General features: G+C 39.7%; 1 protein-coding gene across 3 annotated transcripts in view; it reads left to right on the top strand.

The window, feature by feature from the left end:
- Positions 1–23482, top strand: part of ehbp1 (EH domain binding protein 1) — a 186223-nt gene that overhangs the window by 89507 nt on the left and 73234 nt on the right. For all 3 annotated transcript variants that reach the window (XM_038307428.1, XM_038307430.1, XM_038307429.1), the window contains 3 exons: positions 9027–9785; positions 13520–13561; positions 13709–13855. In XM_038307428.1, the coding sequence (XP_038163356.1) occupies positions 9027–9785; positions 13520–13561; positions 13709–13855 (948 nt within the window). The remainder of the gene's footprint in view (positions 1–9026; positions 9786–13519; positions 13562–13708; positions 13856–23482) is intronic.

Here is a 23482-nt window from a genome sequence, read left to right on the forward strand (position 1 = left end):
CATGTTTTGGGTGTACTATTCCTTTAAACCCTTTGCTGATTTATGCTACTTCCACGCAGAACTTGTAAACTCCGTAATTTATTCCTGTAGCTCTACTTCATCACATCTGCACATTTACTCTTTAGGTGAATCTTTGCACAGCTCAACGCCCCCCCCCCCCCCCCCCCCCCCCCCCCCCTTGCTCTGTTTGCACATTTCCCTCCTCTGTTTGCAGGATTCACAGATGCACATCCCATTTTTTGTCCCCTCACTACACACCTATATAGGCACAGCACACAAACGTCCCCTCATCGGCCCCAAGGGCTACACAGAACGATACGCGTCGGGTTCCTGCAGCTTGATTTCCTCTTCTCATACACACTCTGGCTGAGCGATAACCTCTGGTGGCCCTGTTAGGCATGAATGCTACCCTGTTGACAATAACCACAGTGGAAGGAGAGGCAGAGAGCCAGTCCCATATCTACTAACTGCCCTCACCTCCCTCCAGGTGCTCGAGTAGCCCTGAAGAAATTGGTTAGATAGAAGTAATATGGGGAATATGCTGTACAAGGCGATAGCTTGTGAATAGCTGCTCTACTGTAAAAAGTGTGCTGCAGCTAGCCTCCATTTACAGCGCTACACCAAAAAGATATAAAGAGAGTAAAGTGTATCCATGCTGATACAGAATGGGTAATGTGTCTGGAAAAAAAATATTTTACATTATCTAATGAAAAGGAAAAAAGCTGATCCAGTTTGCCAAGAGTGATAATAAACTCCCATGAGGTGCAGGCTAAGCAAAGGTATGAGCGTCTTCATCACTGCCAAACTTTTGTCATGTGAGGCCAACAAAGAGCCAAAGATACCTAATGGCAGTCGGGATGCTCCCCTTTATCCTGTCCCTCTGTAGATATGCCTCCTCGGCCAACACCAGCCCACCACCAAACCCATCATGCTAACGATGTTGCAGCATGATGTGTCCATTGAACTCAGCGCTAACATGCTAGCATCTGTGAAAAGAACCGGCAATTTTTGCATTTTACTGACCCAGTACCAGTGAAACTCCATGGTGCTGGGCAATGAGCTCAGGAATTAGTATAGAATGATGGGCCCTCATCCACCCTTAAGCTTTCTTTACGTTTGAACCGTCCATCAGGTATGCACAGCCTAATTCGTCATTTTTAGTTTCCTACACCCCGCTGCACGGCGTCCCTGTGGACACACTGTTTAAAGAGCCATATTGGACCCAAAAAAACAAATCTGTCTGGAGCTGCGACCTGCCTGGCACTGAGCTGCACTGAAACGTCTGTTCCAGGCTATGACACAAGTCTTTGTTGACAAAAATGAAACATAATGAATGTTTGTTTGACCTCCTGCAAACCATATTAAAACTAACAAAAAATCCACATTTTTCCATTTTCATACATTTTTTTAAAAGCTCCTGGGACCCTAAGGGGGGGCATTAAAGAGACACATATGGCTCTGGAGCTGCGTTTGCCGACCCCTGTCCTAAAGTAACTGCTTGTCTCCTGGAATCTATTTTTGGTCCTCAGACTCTGCTGTGAAAAGCAGACCTTCTGCCAATGGCGCTTACTGTTGTCCAAACCTACAGGAGACCTACTTTAATGCCTTTGCAACCTCTGTAAGGCCAGGGTTAGTGCCTCTTGATACTGACACTGATCCAAAGTGTTAACGGATAATAAAAAATGAAGGAATAAAAGATCTGAGGTTAACCTGGCATATAGACGACAGCAATGAATAGAGGAATGGTTATCTTAAAGAATTTCCATGTGCATTATTAAGGAGTGAGCCACCACTCCACTCCAAACTTTCGACACTTAGCTGGCATAATTGAATCACAGAGGAACTATTTACCTGATTTCGGTGATTAATCATTATTCTGTTAGCATCAATGCAGCAGAGATATTCTGTATTGTTAGGTTGTTAAAGAGTCCGGAAGCTCTTTTGGACTATTTATAGTCTTTTATTTAAAAGCCTCCTGGGTCAGGAGAACACCAGTAAGAGTTTTTCGTCATCCTTCTGTGTTACTTTAATACCTTGTATTTTAATGTGATATATATATATTTTTTTTTTTTGTAAATATGATCCTGCCTCTTTCGTTTACCTGACCCCAGGCAGAATAAAGGAAGCAGCATGCTGCTGATGCTAATGTAAATCAGAAAACAATAAATAATAAACAATCCATTGCCCTGGGGACATAAAATAAATATACATAATGCTTTCTACAGAATAAACAGCATGTTCTGGTAAAGGTCATAGCTGTTACATTTATTTAGCAAAAAAATATATATACATTTTACCAAAAAAATATATATATATTTTAAAATAAATATATGTAAATATTTGCTTCTGTTTACGATGCTACATAAGCACAAAAGAATTCTGCACCAGTGGTGGGTGTTGCTACCCGATCCGTCCTTGAAGCACGATCCGTACCATCAGCTCATTTGAGCAGTGTTGTATAAAGTACTGAAATCTCGGAGTCAAGTAAAAGTCTAAGTACCTCTCCAAAATATGACTTTGGTAAAAGTCCAAGTCACTAACTGAAATGTTACTTGAGTAAAAGTCTTAAAGTATCTGAAATGGCTTGTACTTAAGTATAAGTATTACTGTAAAAATAGATGTACTCAAGTAATGTAGTGAAAAGTAAAAAGTAAGTGCAGTTTGAATGACATTTTTTGTTACATTTTGGTAAACTTTGAAGGTTAAATTCACTTAAAATAATATACACAACCAGGTGTAGGACAAATTTAGACCAAGTTTTATTACTGCTACTGTTATTGACATCATCACAAAAAAACGGAAAAAAAAAACGGAAGCTTATCTGGCATCTAAAGAAGGAGTCCAGTTTGAAGCCCCTTTTGTAAACGTGGCCAACATGAAGAAAAAAAAAAAGCTGTAAATTACTGTACTTCACAAACAAAAGGAGCACACATAACTGGTCATTTTACAAAAGAAAAATAAATGGGAGGGAACTGCAGCTTATTTGGCATCTGAAGAGGAAGACATTTTTTGTAAAACTACCTTAAAACGTAAAAAAGGGAGGGCTGAAATTAAATGTACATCACACCAGAAAAAAAAAGTGCACTTCAGACCAATTAACTAAATCTTAAACACTTTGTAAACACAAGCCCCTCATCCCCTCCACACTTTTGCCCTTGACTTTTTTTCTTCCCCTCCAAATCTTAACCACCCCTTGTGGTCATCCCTGCACATAACCCCATTATCACTTGAAACTGTAAAATCCTCTGTTCATCTTCAAAAGCCTGTTACAGTCAACATTTAGTTTAAGCTAAATACACCACGTGTGGAACTGAGATTTTACAATAGTGCCTCGTGACCAATCTATATCCTATTGGTGTTGATGAACAAGCCCAGGCAAGACCCGACTTTGTAGTCAGTAGGTGGGGTCAAAACACTTGGATTTCTCTTTGCTCTCTCTCTCACTCATTTTTTTTTTCTTTTTTAACTTAGTAACTAAACCAAACATTGAAAATGTATGAGAGTAAAAGTATGCAATTAAGTTCGTAGATGTGGTGAAGTAAAAGTGAAAGTTCTCAAAAAAAAATGTATACTCTTGGAAAGTATAAAGTACTACAAAATATACTTAAGTACAGTAGAGAACTATTTTTCTTCGTTACTATACAACACTGCATTTGCGTATGCGCATCCAGATATACACCCGGGTTGCCCTTGATTTTATTTTGTAAAAAAGACCTAAATAATGCTTTTCCCTCCCCAAAACTAGTAAGCATACTAAACTATAATGTGTTAAAGGTTAATAATGTATTTCCTGAGAAAATGAAGGCCTTAAAATCCTTTCTGTTTTATCACTCATCTGTGCCCAATCTGCACTGGAAATGGGATCTGGGAGCAAACTTTTTCTGCTTTACATTTAAACATAAATCTATTGGGGTTTTTTTACCGTATTTTATGGTATATATTGCGTGATCTAAAGAAATAACTACACTGCAGTTTAACAGAGGATATGTAAAAAGCATCAACATTGTCTCAGAAAAATCTTCAAACCTGTTTTTAAAAATGTATATTAGCATCCTTTAGAGAGGTAAGGATAGAAATAAGTAATTTTAGTACTATAATTACTTGAATAATGGAAACCCGGATATATATCTGGTTGCACATGCTCAAATGAGCTCATGGTACGGATTGTGCTTCCCGGGACGGATCGGGTAACGACAGTCACGTCAGATGGAGCTCAGGCGTTGCCAGATCCCAGTAGCTCCATGATGGAGCAGAGAATAGAGAAACAATTTATTATCTTTATAACATAAAAATGAAAAAGAAGCAACGCTAGGGTCAAAATCAGTTAAGCTTTTGAATGTTTGTGTGGAGTTAAGGAAGCAAAGGGGATTTCACAACAAGGTTTCTGCTTTTCTATTGAAAAGATGAGCTGTAGCAGACCTGGCAACCAGCTGCTAAACAGTACATAGTGAGAGCGGCTGAGAATGAGTGCGCCACTTACTGGCTGGGAGGAGTAAAACTTGTAGCTATCACCTTTAATGAACAGAAATGGGAGAAAAGTAATTAAAAGAAGCTAAATGTTCAGAAAAAAATTAAAATGTGTGACGATCTTAACGGAATAGGATACACTTGTTTCTTATCTGAATATTGTAACATTTTTGTTGTTGTTTAGAAATGATTAGCTGGACAACAAAAATAGAAGTGTGTAGAGAAAGCCTCTGTCTGCTTTTCCTAGCTGGTTTTCAGAGCAGCCCCTCCTCCTCCTCTCAAAGGCTATCTGTGCAGAGTGATTGCAGTCAGCTCAGACTCTGCTGAATTATGACAGATAAGGACAATCAATATTTAGGGTGATGAGAAAAAAAAAAACAAGACCATCGGGAATATTACATCTTACATGCAGAGACCATAAAAACTACTCAATCCAAAGTATGCAGAAACATTCCTAGTCTTCTAATGATTATGGATGTATTATTAGATGCCGGGTTTTGGAAGCTCTGATGGATTTGAGGAGCTTGAATCTCTTTTTATTTTTTTTGTCCTGTATGTGTGTGGATGTGTGTAATGAGGCCAAGGAGAAATAATTTGTCATGCCATCTGATAGTGTTGCACCAAGCACCAGGCTGAATCGCCTCCAGCACAACCAGGAGGGGTTGGGCTGAAGGGAGGAGGAGCTGATGATTGACAGCGATAGATAGCTGTCAGTCACTGAGAGGGGGGGCGTGGGCCTGGGGCTGGAGCTGTTAGCGTTAGGTCCAGACCCAAGGCTTCACTGGGCAGATGACAAGGATGGGGGAGTAGATCGTTCCCAAAACAATAGCTTGTTGCTCAGACATTGATATTAGATTATTAGATCACACTTTCTGCTTATAGTATAAAACTAAACTGTACCTTGATACAGCATCTACAGTTTTTGGGATGACATAGTTTAAAGTTTTGATGCTAGTTTGGGACCAAATGTCAGACCAAACCTTAGTCGGTCTCATTGTGTTTATTTGGCATGTCTCTATTTAGCACATTCAGTAGCACAATGATTCAAATTGCTCTACATGGATAAAATGTCACATGAAAAGTGCACTGTAGTGGGACAGTAGAAGAGGAAATAAAAAAAATGAAGAGAACAGAGTATTGATAATTATTATAAAGAGAGATTGATAAAGTGATTTAAAAAAACAAACAACTATGCAGATAAAAACAAAAAACAACAAACCCAAACAAGAGATCTGGGAGACATTGGCTTAAATAACCAATGTTTCTAAATTCCTTTATTTTATCTTGTCCAAAGACTTTTATTGCTCTGAAGCGTTTCTATTCTTTCAAGGGTATTGATAAATATATACATGGAGAGTTTTGAATTTCACCCTTCAAGGGGTTAGAATGATAGATTTCAGGTTTAAAGCAGATTGAGATTAACTTTGTTTCTGAAACAAACCCAGGGTTGAAAGCCTTGCTGTTAAAGATCCTTTTTGTCCAACGCTTTATTCTGTTATTCTTTCTGCCCGTTTTAAGCATCACAGTTGTTGCTCTCTTTCACAGCCTAGCAATAAGAGCTCGCAGGTAGATGATACCAGGGTTTAAAAGGAGATACTGTACATGAATGAGAAATTATCATCTTAACACTAATATGAAGTTTATTTACTGTAACTTGTCATGTGGTTTTTTACTTTTTGGTTCCAGCGGCAACAGCAATATAAATGAATGTAGTAATGAAGCTTTTGTGCAAAAACAGGAAAAAAATAAAAAAAATTAGCTTTGACAGATTAAAGTAATTCATTACGTTATACAAAACAGACAAAAGTGAAATAAACTTTAAGATATTAAGCAAGTTCCTAAATCATGAAAATATATTGACAGTAAACATAGTAGGAATAAAAAGAATTTTAAAGTTGAATAATTAACTTAAAACCTTGTAAATGCATTTTACTATATGTAAAATTTGTATTAAAAAACAGAAACATTAACATTTTAAGCTGCTTTTTCCTCAGATATAATAGTGAGGTTGGTCAATAAACTGTACATTAGGATATGCATCTCATAACTATCAGACTGTTACTCCATGATAAGTTTGTCCTGGAGAAGTTTACACTGGCTTTCCTTACATCTGTGTGTAATTCCAAACCCCATGGTGTTTTGTAAAAAAAAAATAAAATAAATAATATATATATATTAAGGCTGGGCAAGTTAACTCGTTATTATCCCGTTAACTCATCAATCAATTAACACCGACAATTATTTTATCGCATAATGCAGTTTTTATTATTTCTTTTATTACTGTAAAAGTCTGTTGCTCCCAGGCTTTTATTTGGTAAAACTAAAAGTACCGGAACCGGAAGTACAGGAACCGAAAAAGAAAAGAAATTGGTGGATAAACAAACCAATAAACATGGAGAAGGGTGCGGCACTTCTACACCGCCATTTTCATTTTAAAGCTCTTTCAGACGGCGCAGTCGACAGAAGCAAAGTTATTTGTAATCACTGCAAAGTAGAATTGTCTTATCACCAGAGTACGAGTTTAAAATATCACCTAAATGCAAAACACACAGTTGATACAAGCAAATCATTTAATGAAACAGACAGTGGCACGAGGCTTCAGCAGACTACGTTAGATGCAGCGTGTGGGAGAAGTATAGATAAACAAAGGCAAGAGAAGCTAACAAATGCCATAGTGAAGTGGATAGCTACAGACTGCAGATTAGTTTATTTACAGACTATTTCCCTGCACAGTAAATACCAGCAGTTAACTTTTTTTTGTGCTTCACCTCACTCTAACATGGACATTTGGTACTAGACTGGTTATGCTGCTCCCTGATAAAAAAAAAATGTTTCTGCTGTTACCTCAGAAATTGCCTGTTTTAATGTTATGATTGTGACTCAGGATTTTGTGGGCAGTTTTTATTTAACTGCTACTGTATAAACAAAATGCTGTTGTTAAGTGTTTGCAGAACAAATGTTATGGCACTACCTTTAATATGGCAGAACATTTAAAATAAAATTGTGCTATACACTACTTTTGAATTCATTATTGTTTTTTTGCGATTAAAACTTTTAATCATTGACCAGCTCTAATATATATATATATATAAATATATATATATATATATATATATATATATATATATATATATATATATATATATATATATATCATTATACTTGCAAAAAAAAAAAGACAATTCTTCTTAAAATTCTCCCCCCTTCTCCCCCTAGTTGCCATGCCAACCTAAGCAGACTCTTAGTCTTAGTTTATACCTTGGGCCAACCCTGTTATCCATGTATTGTGGATATGAATGTATCTAGTTTTCTTATGTGTGAAATTGTACGAAAATAGCCTGTTGTAAATATTTTCAGTGATGACAGGAGGTAAAGACTTCTGCATATGCTCCATGAATTTAAGGAAACTGGTCCTTAAGAGTTCTTGAATTTGTTTTACCTAAGCCCTGTATAAATAAAAGTGTTGCTTCTGCAATAAATCACAATAGCCAGATACTAGTATTAACTGTAATCACTTTTAGTAAATGTCCCCAATGTTCGGAGGGATTTTTAGGTAAATGATGAGAGTTAGATGTATTGCTCATGCCTGTTGTTTATTTTGTGGATCGTTGCTGTATTGCTACATGTTTCCCAGGTTTCAGATCATGATTGATGTCAGGGTCTCAGTGTGCAGCAGATTTTGTGACATCCTACAGGCGTAAGTAATAAATGCAAAGCAGGGGCTTAATAAAAAGTCATGCATGCTTAATAATGCCCTCTTCAGGATTAAGAAAGGGTGTTTTGGGTGAAGGAGGAAAACAGGAAGCAGGACAGGGGCCAAAAAAGGTTAAGCAGGCTCTTCCAGAAACATCTCAGGGTTAAAAGAAGGAGGATGTGGTCTCCATAGTATGAGAGGCACAGACAAACCGATGGAGTCTGGAGATCCGCAGAGAGTGAAACAAACCTGCACCGCAACAGGTCGGAATTAGATCAACACTATCAAGCAGGCCAGATACAAGCTGTGATACCTGGGAGGGACGGATGAGGATGTTGTGTGTGCGTGCAGGAACTGTTGGCGGCATGTGTGCGAGCAGTTAATCTATTTATTTACCTGTCATTGGCAGCGATAATGGTTTTCATCTCCTCTCTCTGTGTCTCGGTCTATCTTGTGATGGGGGATTGGTTTTCGTCTGTCGCTTGATAATCACACCTGTATTTTCTCATCAGAACCTAATCAGACCAATTACACGCGTGACGGAGAGCGTGGGCACGTCGATGCAGGCAAGCGATAAAGACGCGCTCGCTCGCGCTCACACACTTTAGGATTAGGCGCTCTGTCTTGGGATATCTGCGTCTCTTATCGGGGACAGCCAACGCTGACATGACCTGCCAGGACTCCTGGCAGAGGTGTCTCACATGAACATAATATAGCATGCACTTACATCATGTGTTTGATGCACCAACTACCTGGAAAACGGAACCAGACCAACCCCTCCATCTCAGTCCTTCTTTTGTCAAATAATTACTGCTTTCAGGAATGAGTTGTAATTGAAAATGCCTTTTTTCCTCCTCTTTTCTAGGCATATGATGGCTTTGCCAGTCTAGGGATATCTCGTCTCCTGGAACCATCTGACATGGTGCTCCTCGCCATCCCAGACAAGCTCACAGTGATGACCTACCTGTACCAGATCAGGGCCCATTTCTCTGGCGAGGAGCTCAACGTGGTGCAGATAGAGGCCAACAGCAGCCGCAGCACCTACAAAGTGGGCGACTTCGAGACGGACACCAATGCCTCGATAGACCAGGACAAGTTCTACGCCGAGCTCAATGACGTGCAGCACCGTGATGCTAACTCGGAGCCCGTTTCATCTAGTGGCGCCGTTCAATCAAATGGTGCCGAGGTTATTGAAGGGGAGATGAAAGCCGGAGCAGAATCAACCGGCTCCCAAGCTCCAGAGCCTTTCCAGTCTACACCTCCTGTCCCTTCGCCACGCACTGCATTAGCTAGCACCGCTATAAACTCTGCCCACATGACCCCTCCGGGCTCAGAGGACAGGCGGGTTCTACTCAAAGCCAACACTTTAGATCTTTCTGAGGTTCCGCAAAGAGTGGATAGAGAGGTGGAGAAGGAGGCGCAGCACAAGGAGGAGGTGTTAGAGGATAGGGGTAGCGAACTGTCGTCCCCGACAAGGAGAGGAAACTCTCTATCACACTTCTCCTACAACAAGGACGCGGACCTCATTAAAAAGAAACGGGCCGGCCTGCGTCACTCAGACTCAGAGCCAGCTTCAAACTCCACTTCCCCTCCAGTCAACCACGCAGATATCCCCCTTAAACAGGTAAACCCACCCAGACACCTTGTTCATCTTCACATTTTCTCATGGTAATGGCCACAAACTGCCATGTGGTAGATATAAAGTGCTGTTTGCGTGAAGCATTAAAGTTTTTCTTTACTGGAAGATCTAAAAAGTGTGGCAGGCAGTCGTTACATGAATCCATAGATAAAATCTAGTACAAGCAGATTGACCCAGCAGACACAGAACAAGTTAGTAAAGACTCTCAATCCAGATTTAGGTAATAGATAAAAAAGTAGATCACAACTGCACAAATTATAATAAAAAACAAAAGTATGGTCAAAAGTATTTCCGTACCTGTAGTGTATAGTGAGTACACTAGATTTCGCAGACATTTGCCCACAAAAAAGTCTTAAGAATGTTTTAAATAGGGCTGCAAATAACAATTATTTTGCAAATCGATCAATCTGTCGATTATTTTTTTTTATTTAAAAGATTAATAATCAGATAGCCAAAGTGTCCTTAAAGAAGATTTTTCACAAAATTAAACCAGGTGAAACTAAAACCTTTCTACTTGAGGAGTTCTGGATTGACAGATGAAAAAGTTGAACTTAAATACAAAATGTTTACATATTTTTGGCATAATTGGTCCTCAAGGTGGGTTGGGTCACCTAAAGACACATTTTAGAGTATGCTCCAATTAACGATCAATAGATTACTAAATTAGTTGACAATTATTTAATTTTTTTATTAATCACGATCATTGTTTCAGCCCTAGAACATATTAAAAGTTTCTTTGAATGGAGCGTCTTACGCTTTTAAGCAAAAAGAAGGTCCGTTCCCAGGGCAGAGCTGAGCTGCCATCTTGTCCAAAGCTTCCCTAGTTTTTACTCTCAACTTATTCAGTCGCAAATCAGACTCAAATTTGTCCCTTTTTGTCGCATTAGAAAAAATCTTTCATTTTCTTACACTCGTGTGGAGTCTGTGACCGGGTCAATGTCCTTCTGGGGCTTGTTGAACGAGAGTTCGGATCACATTCTAATAGGAAAGCTTTAAACATCAGGTGATTGTAAAGGTATGTAAGAGAAGGGAAAAAATACCATTTAAATTGCAATGCACCTTAACTCTCATCTGACTGGCCGCTAGCCGAGTTGCTGTCATTCTGTTGTGATACCATGGCTGTTAAATAATTTGCGCAGGTGGCATCACACCACTGAAGTTCAACTGAGCTTCTGAGAGCGACCTTTTTTTTTACCAATCTTTTTTAAAAAGGTCTGCTTGCCTTTCTCACACATTTAGCCATTTTAATGACTGGAACACATCTAAATAGTTAGTGATTATGGAATGCCTCAATCGAAGGTTATTCGTGTATTAGGATGGTTTCAGTTTAAATCTAATGGAAAATCTGAGCCCAGATTTCAAATGAAACTCCAGAGATTCTTTTCATCCGATCTTACTGAGCTCTGGCTCAACAAGGAGCAGAAATCTCATTCTGCTGCTGTGCAGAAATGTTTGAGACAAACCTCTAACAGATTGGGAGCTGTGATTACAACCAAGGATGGTTAGAAACGGTGATGACTCTGAGGGGTTAAATAGGAATTAATTGTTGAGAAACAGCCATTAACTTGTTACTACGCAGTCTGGTGGTTCACCTAAAGTTCCTGTGAATCATCTGGAGCTTTTTGGTTTATTCATTCCGGTACCTGGTTCAGTAATCTATAAAACTAATTGATAAATCTGTACCTTAAACAACCCGAGGACCAGCCTGTGTTTTATAAACTCATCCTCTCTACTTAAGTCGGGTATTAAGATTCCAACAGCGTTTACCTGCAGGTGCCTGTCTGGGCCCTAAATGGATTGTTGATGTTTTTTTTTATCCTCACACCCAGACTTTGATTGAAACTTTCTCCCACTGCCCGTCAGTCAGAAGACAGAGGATTCCTGGAACATTCATTTCCTCCCGGCGCTCGCTAAGCTTCAAATCCCAACATTGTTGATACAAATGCAGAGATGACCGTAGCTGAAATTCCTCCATTCTCCATTAGATGTTGTTGTCAGTTGTCTTGCTGCCAAAAGCCCGACACATCGGGACCCTTAACATGTGGCGACTACCGAATGCGCCCAACAGAACCCCCCCCTCTGCTTTGACATTTCATTATATTTTTCATTATATTTCCCATCCCTGCAGTTGATGACAGTTTGTGCCGTGACCGCTCAGCCGTGGCGATGCTTTGCACCGAGCAGACATCATCTCGTCTTACACTCTGACACACACCTGTCCGCGTGTGTGCACGCTAACACGCTCGGCGCAGGGCTGCATCGGTTAACCCCAGATTACCGCTGCTTGTTTACACGCTGAAAGGTCACACGGACCAGGCAGTGGGGGCTGCAGGGTGGGTGTTTGATTTCTTTTTTTTGACGTGCTGTTGTCAGGTTAATGGGATGCATCGTCACCTTCATCCAGGTTAGATTGAAACGCTTACAAATATCAAAACAATGCGGTGAAAAAATAAATAGCTTAATGGCTGTTTCTTCTGATTTTAGAAGAAACATCACAGATCACAGCTTTAGATCACAGCTCTGTGTGCAGGCATGTCTTCATCTAATTGTCATTTAATAAGGAGCAGTCTCTACATATAAGCATTATTGCTCACAGTGTAACATTAGTAAGAGCCAAGCAGGAGTTCAGAGTCCCTGATCAGACATCAAACTCAATATAAATAACTTTATAGCCCAATATACCTTGATTAAATAATCTCCCTCTGTGTTTTGGAATCTGATAGCAGACCTTTATAGCATTGAGCAATAGCAATAAGGGTCCTCATGTGCATTGTGCGGGGTACATGAAAATATTTTATTTCGTAGGTAGTAAAATAAAATAGGGCTGGGATCGATTTTGCTTTTTAAGGACCAATTGAAAACTTAAACAAGCTTTTATCAACCAAAAACAAAGTTTTTCTTATGTTTTAGTTCACCTCTGCTTTGAAAAACATCCAAACTAAGCAGAGGAATGGACTGGATGTAGAGAACAGTTTGGTATCTGCTCTTTTTCACGCTAAGCTATTGGAGCTCATCAAAGCAGCTCAGGTAAAACTAATTAATTAATTTTTGGTTTATAATTATTTCCCAATTCATCAACTTTTAATGTGATTATAAGGAAGCTCCAGTTTATAATACAGGGTTAAAATATTATTTTATTTTGTAGCTATTTTGATTTCTTACCAACTTCCAGGCAACATATTTACGCTGTTTTTATTTGGGATGAAAAGCATTAAATGCCTAATAATTAAGATTAATTAGATTGAGTAAAATATTTTTTATTTTATAATTAGTTATTGTACATTTCCACTTTTGGACACTCATCAGTACTTTTGACTGAGAGGGGTGCCCATGATAAGAAAAATATCCAAAGGGATACACAAGTTAAAAAAAGTTGGGAAACACTGCTCTGTGGAACAGAAGATTGAAAAGTCCTGGAGTTACTTGGTAAAGTCAAGGTCAATTCACCTTTTTAGATTGAATCCTACATCACAGAGCCGTAAATATGTCCGATCAGGTAAGTTTCATATCTGCTTAGATGGCAAACACTCCTTTTTTTAAGGGAAGTTCAGGTCACATGACTCATTTAGTGACTGATTCAATCCTCTCAAGCTACATTAGAAGGTTTGTATCGCGCAAAGCTAAAGCTTGGGTCAAAACCTGCAGTGTTGCTTTAAACAGTGAAAGATGTTTGCATGAAACCAGAGTAGATTTTACAGACATCTTTCTATTTATTAAAGGAGCCATCGCCTGCAGCTGTATCCAGTCCTCCAGCAGAGAAGGTGAGTCAGATGTTTGCTACCAGAAAGAAAAACTAAATCTAACTGAGCATTAAGTGTTTTTGAAACTGATCAAATCACATTTATGCTGAGAGATTCTTGTTTGGTGCAGCCGTGTTTTGCTTTCTGTTCCTAAACGTGTTCATGTAGAAAGTGCTGTCCCGCCAAGAGGAGCTGAAGGAGAGAGCCCGGCTGCTGTTGGAGCAGGCCCGCAGAGACGCTGCTATGAAAGCCGGGAACAAGAACGTCCTCAATTCAGCGGTCCTGCCAACAAGCAGGACTTCAGGCTTCTCTGATGTAAGTCTCCGCCTCAAGAACTTTTCTGATGTTGTTTCTTAACTCTGAGAAATATGGCCGACCAAAAGGGCCAAAATCCCACAACAATTTCTCCGTTTGTATTTAAAATATTTAATTTGAGATGGACGGCCAAAGTATTTTTCATTCTTATTTAATTTAGAGATACTGTGATTGCAGGGTAATGTATTTGTTTACCAGTTTAAACTACTTTTTCACTGACTTAATGAAGATATTAGTAACTTGTAATAATTTGAGTTGGAAGTGGGAATCTCGCGTCTATGATAAAGGAAACGTTTAAACCAAGTACAGCAGCTCTCCTGTAATCCATCAATGCTAGCTGTGCTAACTAATTCATAGAGCTAACAGTTATAATTAGCATTGGACTATGAAATGAGTCAATAATATTAGTGGTTCAAAAACTGAATTTTTAATTTTAGAGAAGTACGTTTTTTTTTAGACTTTAATGGCTGTGATCATTCCAGTCGTACTTAATTTATAAAATTAATTAATTTAAAAAGTCATTTATTTATACATTTTGTTTTGTTTTGGCATCTTAGAAAAAGGTTGCTCAAAATTTTAAATTTGTATTAAAAAGTAGAGAAAGTCATCCCAAATGATCCATTAATAAAGCTGTCAGTTACTCATTTAAACCATTTTTCTTTTAAACGAATCAAACTGGTAATGCACGGATCAAATATGGAAAGATTTACACCCATATATTTTCCAGTTCAATAAATAATCAAATTTAAAAAAAAAAACATTTTTGTTTTCTCCAAGATGTGATGCATCATCACACAGAATCTTCTGTGATTCACTTTTTAGTTCAAGTTTTATAAAAGGAAAAACAGATAGGAAATATCAGGGCTGCTTAGGGGAGTAGTGGGTAGCACTACTGCCTTGTAGCAAAAAGGTTCCGGGTTCGATTCCCGGCCCTGGGTCTTTCTGCCGGTTTTATGTGGTTTTTCTCCGGGTACTCCGGCTTCCTCTCACAGTCCAAAAACATGACTGTTACCCCCAGATCCCACTTACTCTGTCAACACTCCGCTCCGCTCACGTGCGGAGCATTTGTCTGTCGTGTTAATGAATGAGAGCTGCTCCACATCCACCGCTACTCCTCCACATGTCAATGTCCACGTACATTTTCTCCCTCCATCACCGTCAAAATACGGAGCCAAGCTTTTTTTTGCTCCGGGTCAAGATCCGCAATAGCAATCGCACCAAACAGGAAAAAGAACAACAAGAAAATCTGGTTTGTCAAATTGAAATATGGTAACGACAGATCGGTAACATTAGAGCATTATTCTTATAAATTCCCAAAAATTAAGAGCGTTTAGTTAAATGATTGGATGCAAACTATTGGTACTTCATCATACCAGGAAGCAGATTTCTCATCTCCGTCAAAATTTTTATTTTATACCGAAAAGCTTAAAAAGTTCAATCAAATCCATTTAAAAGCGCCTCTCACAACTTGAAAAGAAACTTCTTATCGCAGTCATGGATGAAGAGATGCTGAGTTTGGAATCAGAGAACAAACATAGTTCATACAAATCATGTATGATCCTAGTTATCCCTGTTACTAAAATCCACCACAAAAAGAAAATACTTGGGCAGAAACTGCACAAATGCTGGATGCTGATGGGGATTTTTTTAATATATCATTAATTTAAGCTTTAATTAAGCGTATTTTGCTCCTTTAAAATAAATAATATCGAAATAATAACAGCGGAAGCTGTAGGCTTTGCTTTGCGCAGGCAGTGTAGAACACAGCGGGGCGGTGACGGAGGATGTGGGATTTCATGGTTAGGCTTCTCTAAATTGTCCTTAGGTGTGAGTGTGTGCGTGAATGGTTGTTTTCCTGTTTGTCTCTGTTGCCCTGAGATGGACTGGCGACCTGTCCAGGGTGGACCCCGCCTCTCACCCATAGACAGCTGGAGATAGGCACCAGCACCCCTTGTAACCCCGGAAGAGATAAAGCGTTACGGAAAATGGATGGATGAAAAAAGATCATGATCATTTGGCATATAAATGTTGATTATTCAAACTGAAGCCTCCTATTAAAGTTTTTTATATTTATTTGCATATCTGACAATGACATATAAGGAAACTTACATTAATTGTTCTTATTAAAGTTCACATTGTATTCCTTAAAATAACTGTAAATAGATGAGGAAACTGGTTTATTTTTTGATATTCTTTGATTATTATTCATATTTTTCTCGTGCATTAACCCCAGTCTTCAAGCTCTCATTGAATTGAAAGCTCTGTCAGTTTTCAGTAGAGGCAAACAGCATGTCCAGCAGTCTCTTCAGCTCCCCCATGCGTCCTCTGCTGTTCTCCTGCTCGCTACACCTCCAACATGTTGGAACATCCGGAATAAACTGTCTCATCTTCTCTCTGCGAAAGCGTTTGGAACGAGAGGAGACTCATTTTCTCATGGGCAGCTGAGCGGCCCGAACCTGAGCGCATCAAGTCAGAAAAACTCCAAATGTGGATGGACTTCTTCCTCCTCTCCTCTCTCTCTCTCCAGGAACTCTCCGTCTTCTCTGAGTCTCTTTGGTCATTTTGAATATTTCTATGACAGTGCTAACTAAATTCTGCCAGCCGTCAGTTTCTTCAGTGCCCTGAGCAAATGTTGTCCACTGACTGCTGTCAGCAAAAGTACATTCATGGTAAAATGAGGGGGGGGGGATCACTGCACTGAAGCTAACTAGACTAGAAACGACGCGATTGAAATTGCCAGCTCTGAACTGAGCACGCTTCACTGAACATAATATACTGAGAGGAAGGGGCACACTGATGAAGCAGGAGTTACCCTGGGAAAGCGCCGCGGTCAAATCTCTCTGTCACTTCTCCAAATATTTCAGAAAAAAAAAGTAAGTAAATGGAGGTGGATAAAAAAAAAAATGTGACAAGGGATTTGAGGGCAAAATGAAATAAATACCTTTTGGTAATGAAATATCTAAAAGGCAACAGACGCTTGGCCCTGCACATGCTGCTGGAATCCTTAAAGGGAAATATGCCCTTGAATTAGATGTTTTTCAGAAGGCTGCGTGTGCCTGTGTGTGCGCGCGCGTCGCCGTTTACGCGTCGGCACCAGGAAGAAGCATTTCGGAATAATCTGAGGAAATAAATGAGGACCCTTCCAAGGACTGGTGGTGTCCAAAGTCTTCAGAGAAAGAGAGCAAATTAAAAGAGGTTTTCAAAGCTGCTGCAGCACCAGTTTTTTTTTTTTTTTTTTTCACTCTGCGACAAAAAGAAAGGTCCTCTTCGGTCCCCTGTTGTGCAGCAAGATGGCTGACTGGAGTCAGATTAGCTCCTTAAAGTAGCCAGGCATACCCTTTCAGCTTCTTTCTCCTCCTGATTTCCTGACTCATTTCCAAGGACAATTGGTTAATACCCCCCCTCACACACCCCCCTATGCATAAGGAGGCGGGGTGAAGGGAGATATTGAATTGTTTACACTTTTTTTAATAGAAAACATTGATCAAAGGAATAGGTCTGGCCTCAGGGCCAATGTGCTGATAATTGTTAGTGATTCAGATTAGATTACTTCATGTCTTGTTTTGATTAGCATGAGTGTGTGTGTGTGTCGCCGTTATCAGCTGGAGAGGCAAAAGCCTTTCCCATTTACCTCTCCATCTGTCTAAGTAGCTGCTTTGTGGTTTAGCATGCATAAGGTATAATTTAATTCAATTAAAGCTGCTTCTTACTTGGAGGGAAGTGACTAATGTGGGGTAAAGGAGGGGGGGGTGTACTAGCTGCTTTTGAGGTGTCGCTTTCAGGGTAAAATGGAAAAATCACATCCAATTAAACATTTATTTATCGAATAACATTTTTCTCATTTCATTCAGTCTCAAAGTTCAGAACAGTTTGTAACTGAGAAGGAAAAGGATTCAATGTTTGTAATATTCCTAAACAAAACAAAAAAATCTGAGAAAATGTGGGCCGCATTTGTGTTTATATCCTGCAAATAGAATCTGAAACAGCCAGTTTTAAAAGTGAGCTTACTTGTAAACTGACTCAGGCTGTGAGTTATATAATCTCAGTGTAAATTCAGGGGGTTAGGAGAAAACTTCAGAGGTTGTGGGCAGAAAATTGTTGACTGGACGAGAAGCTCCAGAAGACCCAGACGTTTGCCCCAAACATTAGAGACAACAACATAAGCATGTGGAAAATGAAACCAAAACGGACATTTTTGGTCAACTTTGTATGGTGAAAAATTAAGACTTCACCCTCTTGGTGGTGGCTGCATCATGCTGTGGGGTTTTCTTTCTACTGTGAGGATTGGAGGAGGTGGTGGTCAGACTTAGGCCCCGTCCACACGAAGACGAACCCTGGCCTAAACGCACAAATTTTTCACCAAACCAGCCTCTCATCCACACGAAGCCGGCGTTTCGGGGGTCTGTAAACGATAATTTTTTTATTCAGCCTTCAGAGTGGGAAGATTCTGAAACGCCGTTTTCGCGTTTCCATCTTTACGCCCTAACCGCATATTTTTTTTTACACGCATGCGTCATAGCGTCGCCTCTACACACGCATGCGCGACCAGTATCACAACAACAATGGCGCCGTTGCTAATGCTACTCACCCTGCTGTCGGGCTTACAACAGAATCTTCTTCTTCTGGAATATCTCCAGGAAGAACAGAGCAATATCGACGACATAGTTCAGCACCTGAATTTCACTTAACCACGAAAATGGACCCGCAGGGCAACCATGTATAAATATTAGTGCACATGCCCAACATTTCGTCGCTTATTTTTGCTTTGGCACCACAGCGCCACTTACAGGCCTGGCATACATTTTGCAGCGTTTTCATGCATTCGTGTGGACGCTCACATTTATTTTACGTCTCCGTCTTTACGGCAAACGTTTTGGAAAATATCAGCGTTTCGTGTTCGTTTTGACTTCGTGTGGACGGGGCCTTAATTTAATGATAGAGTAAACTGCTGGATTTTGCTAAAAGAAAATCACTCAAAGCTGGGAATTGAAGGTTCACCTTCCAGCAGAACGACGACGAGAAAACTTATAACCAGAACTGCATTGGATGGGTTTAGATTAATGAATGTTAATCTGTTAGAATGGCCCAGTCTAAGTCCAGACTTTAATATTTGTCTGAAAATATTTACAAAAAATTATTATTTACCTCCGTCTATTGAAGTTGTAAAGAAGCTAAAAATTGGCCCAAAAAACCGTAGATGATTTGAAAACCTGAAACTTAGAATTCCTTAAGATTGTTGGTTCGTCCTTAATCTAAGCAGGTTAATAAGATGATCAAATTCACAGTATTTACCCTTAAAATAGCAGAATTAAAAACTATACACTTGAAATTAGATGTTTTTTCTCCTTATTTTAAACTTAAATACTTTAATTATATTGGCAAACATACATTAAAAAAATTACTTGCTAAAATGCTTTTCATAAAAAAAAAAAAAAGTTGGATGCCTTTATGTTGACCTGTTGCTTTAAGTGGTGATAAACTGTCGGTTTGTGGTTGTGATGATGCGTTCAGTGTGCTGTGGTGGAATAGTTTGCTTCTTTAGAGAGTAAATCTGAAGGGTCAGGGTGTTTACCATGCGCTGCGTTTCCTCCCACCCAGAGCTATTGTGACGGGATGTTTCATGGCTGTGCAGTTGTGTATTCTGTGTAGTTCTCCTGACCTATGCTCTCCCTCCTGCCATCCCTAATTGTAGCCCACAGTGACTGCTTCTTTCATCTAAGGTCACAGGTTTGGGTTTCTCTCTCTCTGCCTGTCTGCTCAGTCACTTTCCCTCATTCTCTTCCTCTTTCATGTCTGTTTTTGATTTCTCATCCACTTCACTTCTTTTCCACTCTAATTTCTCTCAACTCTTCTTTCCAAATGGCCCCTGTCCTGTTAGCCGCTTCTTACAGATTCTCTTCTCGTTTTCCTTCCTCTCTTTGACCTGCTCATTTTGCGCCAATCACAAACCCTCATCCAGCGCATATAGTCAATGGTACACACGCCTCTGTGCGATGGATTTACTCTTGTTTTATTCTTCATCCCATTGATTTTTGCTGCAGACTTTCTGTTTCGCTCTCAGATCTTCCCCCTGTTCTTCTTTTAATAGAGAGGTTGGTGTGTGTCTGTGTCTGTGCGCTCCAGGTCCTCTCATCCATTAGCAGATGAGAACAGTAATTTCACAGCGGCCTGGCCAGGCTAATTATCAGGAGCCACACTAGGTTTGGGATGAATGTGCGCCCCTGAACAACACTTGTGTAATTCTCTGCAAAAACTGTAAAGCAAAGAGGTGTGTGTGTGTGTGTGTGTAGATATCTAGCACCTGTGGCCTTCTCTAAATGCGAGTGCTTGCTTCAAGAATGCACGCAAATGCCTTGGTGTTTTCCAGGTAAGAGAGTTCCCCTGCTCACTGACTCGTTGTGATTCCTATAATTGGGTCCCGTTTGATTTTTGCCGACCAGCGCCCCATGCCCCCCCCTCTCTCCTCCTCCCCCCTCGCCTCCTCATCAGTGGAGAAAGGGCTCCTGGGTCTCTGCTGTTATGACCTGTAGGTGTTGTCATCTGCTGTCTGCACTTTCTTTTCCTTTTTATTTATATCCTTTCATCCTGGGCCGGATTTTGTGTGAAATATTTCTCATTCCAATCCAAGAAATGATTGCATAGATCTCTTACATCTCTGCTTTTCTGACTGTTTAGCCTTAATAACAAAAGAGTGGAACACTGAACCTTCCTAGCATTAATTAATTGGCAGATCGACATCTGACCAATCATAACACACTCAGATTTACGCTTTACCTAATGGATGAGATTAGGAGTGCTCCTTTAGCCCATCAATCAGTGCAACACATGCAGAATAACATGTTCCTTTTTAAGGTTCTGATATAGCTTTGTTTGTTCCACTAATTCTGTCATTCGCTCTCTTTTTCAACTTTCTGCATGCAGTAATAGTTTTTCTTCAGGTTTCATTTGAATGTGCCTGCCGCTCCTTTCTTCTTTCTGTTCTCCTTTTTTTCCCCCTCTTACCTTCTCCCCCCACCCCCGTCTTTTGCCCCAGAAGAAACAAAATAGTTTGGTGGGGAGTTTCTTTGGCCTGTGTGTGTGTGCATGTCTTGGAGTGTGAGGGTATGTGTCATGGCTGAATAGACTGGAGCAGAGATCAAAGGCAGAGCCGAAATTGTGTGTGTGTGGGTGTGTGTTAACGAGCAAGAAGAAGACGGCTCTCCAAATTGCAAGAGCTGATCAGGGCCGTTATTCACCAACACTCACTAACCTCTTCAGAGCGCGTGTAGCGCTTTGCTGTTCACCTTATTTTGTTCACCTGTGACCAACAGCCTGCTTCTAAAATTAGTGTGATCCATCCTCTCTATTATCAAACTTGTAGTGTCTTTTTCTATTTCCCTGTAATGTTACTTTAATAACATTTAATTAGAATAGCAAAGGAACTTTTCAGGACCTGCACTGGTTTTACTGTAAACATGATCAAGACCATGAGCTCTCCAGAACAATCCTGCAGCGTGTTGTACTGCTCCGGTGCTTCATGTATTCTGATGTATTAAGGACGAAGATTAATGCTACGTTCAGACCGCAAGCAGCAAGAGCAGCATAAATGTGTGTGCATTTCATTTTTGATGCTTGTACAAGTTTAGTTCGATGAAAAAGTGGGTATGATGCGCGTTGGGTGGAGCTACCCTATCATTTCTTTGCCTGTAACAATGGCAGCTGTGATCAGTGGGTAAAAAGTAGTTTTAATATGTTTTTCAGTGAGAAAGTCCACCTGAATACTTTATCTGTGCAGTCAGTTCATCCAGATTACCATCCTGGCTTCAAATATTACCTCGCTGTCGGAGCCGCTCGGACCCCCGTACACCAGCGTTCGCTGTCACTAGGAATCCAATTCAACAGCAGCCTCTGGCCCGGTCATCTCTTTGTGGTTTGTGGTTGCGGCTGGAAGGCATTTTTCATGTATGTAATCCAAACTGCAGGCACCAGAATAATAAAAGCTAACGTTTTGCCAGCAGGTTTCAGCATTTTAAGTAAATGTAGGCGTTAATAAACTGTTTCAGAGGAGTGATCATAGTGATCTCTATCATCAACCATGTGTCTGTGGCCTGCCAGCTCCCAGATCGGCTTCTCTGATTGGTTGATGTGGCGCATCAAGCAGCAAAAGCAACACGACATGCTACACCTGCTGCTCAAAACGCACTGCGGGACCTTTTGCTGCGCCTTGATGCGCGTCACCATTGACTTTGCCTCTAAACTAGCTGCTCCTGCTGCCTCTGCTGCTTGCGGTCTGAACGTAGCATTAAAGCCAAAATGTGAAAAATGATTGTATTCCTTTTATCCAAAAAAAAAAAAAAAAAAAAAAAAGGTTGAAACTGTGCTGTAACTGCAGGGGATGAGTGATGCTACAGTAAATTATACAACTTGGCTACACGTTTAGGAACCAGAAATATTTTCAGTTTTCTTCTTTTTGTTGTTGCTGGAAAATGTCTCGTAGCCTTTATTCAGCAAGACGGTCTACAGTGAGCTGCAACAGGTTGGGGAGGGGCAGCGTTTCTCTGCTCTCTGCTTAATGTAGCTCATTGAATGAGCTGTATACTTTTTATTATGTTTTATTTTAAACTGTGTTAGTTAAGTTCTTTTTTTTTCTAAAAACACCTTTTGGTAGTCAGTTTGGTTCGTGGTTATAGTTCATTATTTCTTATATATAATTATTGTCATTACTCCCTTAATGGCCGAGCAGCTTTTCAGAGATTTTTAAAACTTGACTGTGGAGAAATAAGGGTTTCTAATTCCTATGACAAAAGTTTAGAGTAATTAGATAATTTTTTCCCCCCTTGATTGTTCTACTTTTTTTATTTAGAAAATAAAAATGATTCAAAATATGATAGTGATTGATGATAGTGTTAAATGATTTTTTTTGTTGCTATAAATCATTAACGTAAATCAGATTTCCAAATATTTAAAGAATAAATGGCTTATAATCAACTATAATGAAGTCAACTTCATTACAGTGTTGGGGTTAGGATGGTACCACCTTACTGCTGCACACGGTTGAGTTAAGATGCAAATGCAGCATTTATGGATGAATCCAACATAATAGGTTGACCAAACTTTGTTACTCATCCCTAGTTGATGGTTTTATATCATCTTAAGCCCCACTTTATGTTAACACATTACATAAATATAAAATCAAATCCAATATGATTGATTTTTATGATTTTTCATTATTAATTAGAGAGCAACAGTGAACAGATTACTCTTCCAATATATTAGCTTCCAACATTCCTCCTCTCAGCTCAGAGCTCTAGACATCAGGTGAATAGTGGTGAGAACATGGTGCTACTACCAAGGTGAGTTTGATTCTCTATGAACAGGTGCAGAATCAGCTCATGTTCTTCATCTCTTTCTCTCCTCTTCCTCCTTTCAACTCATTCTGTCTCTATTTCCAGTAATTGCACCAGCTTTTTAAAGGGAAAAACCTTCCCATCTCCCTGGCCTGTCAGAAACCCACCCTACCTGTTCTACAAGAACACACCTGCTGAGTCCAAAGTTCAAGTTAGATTGTTAGCCTCAAAAGATCTTTAACAAAAAAAAAAAAAAAAGACCCTTTTAATATTCAAAAGTAGTGGTGTTCATTTCGATATA

Source organism: Cyprinodon tularosa, unplaced genomic scaffold (genome assembly GCF_016077235.1).
Source record: "Cyprinodon tularosa strain WSP-4 unplaced genomic scaffold, ASM1607723v1 ctg61, whole genome shotgun sequence".
In the NCBI taxonomy this organism is placed as follows: Eukaryota; Metazoa; Chordata; class Actinopteri; order Cyprinodontiformes; family Cyprinodontidae; genus Cyprinodon; species Cyprinodon tularosa.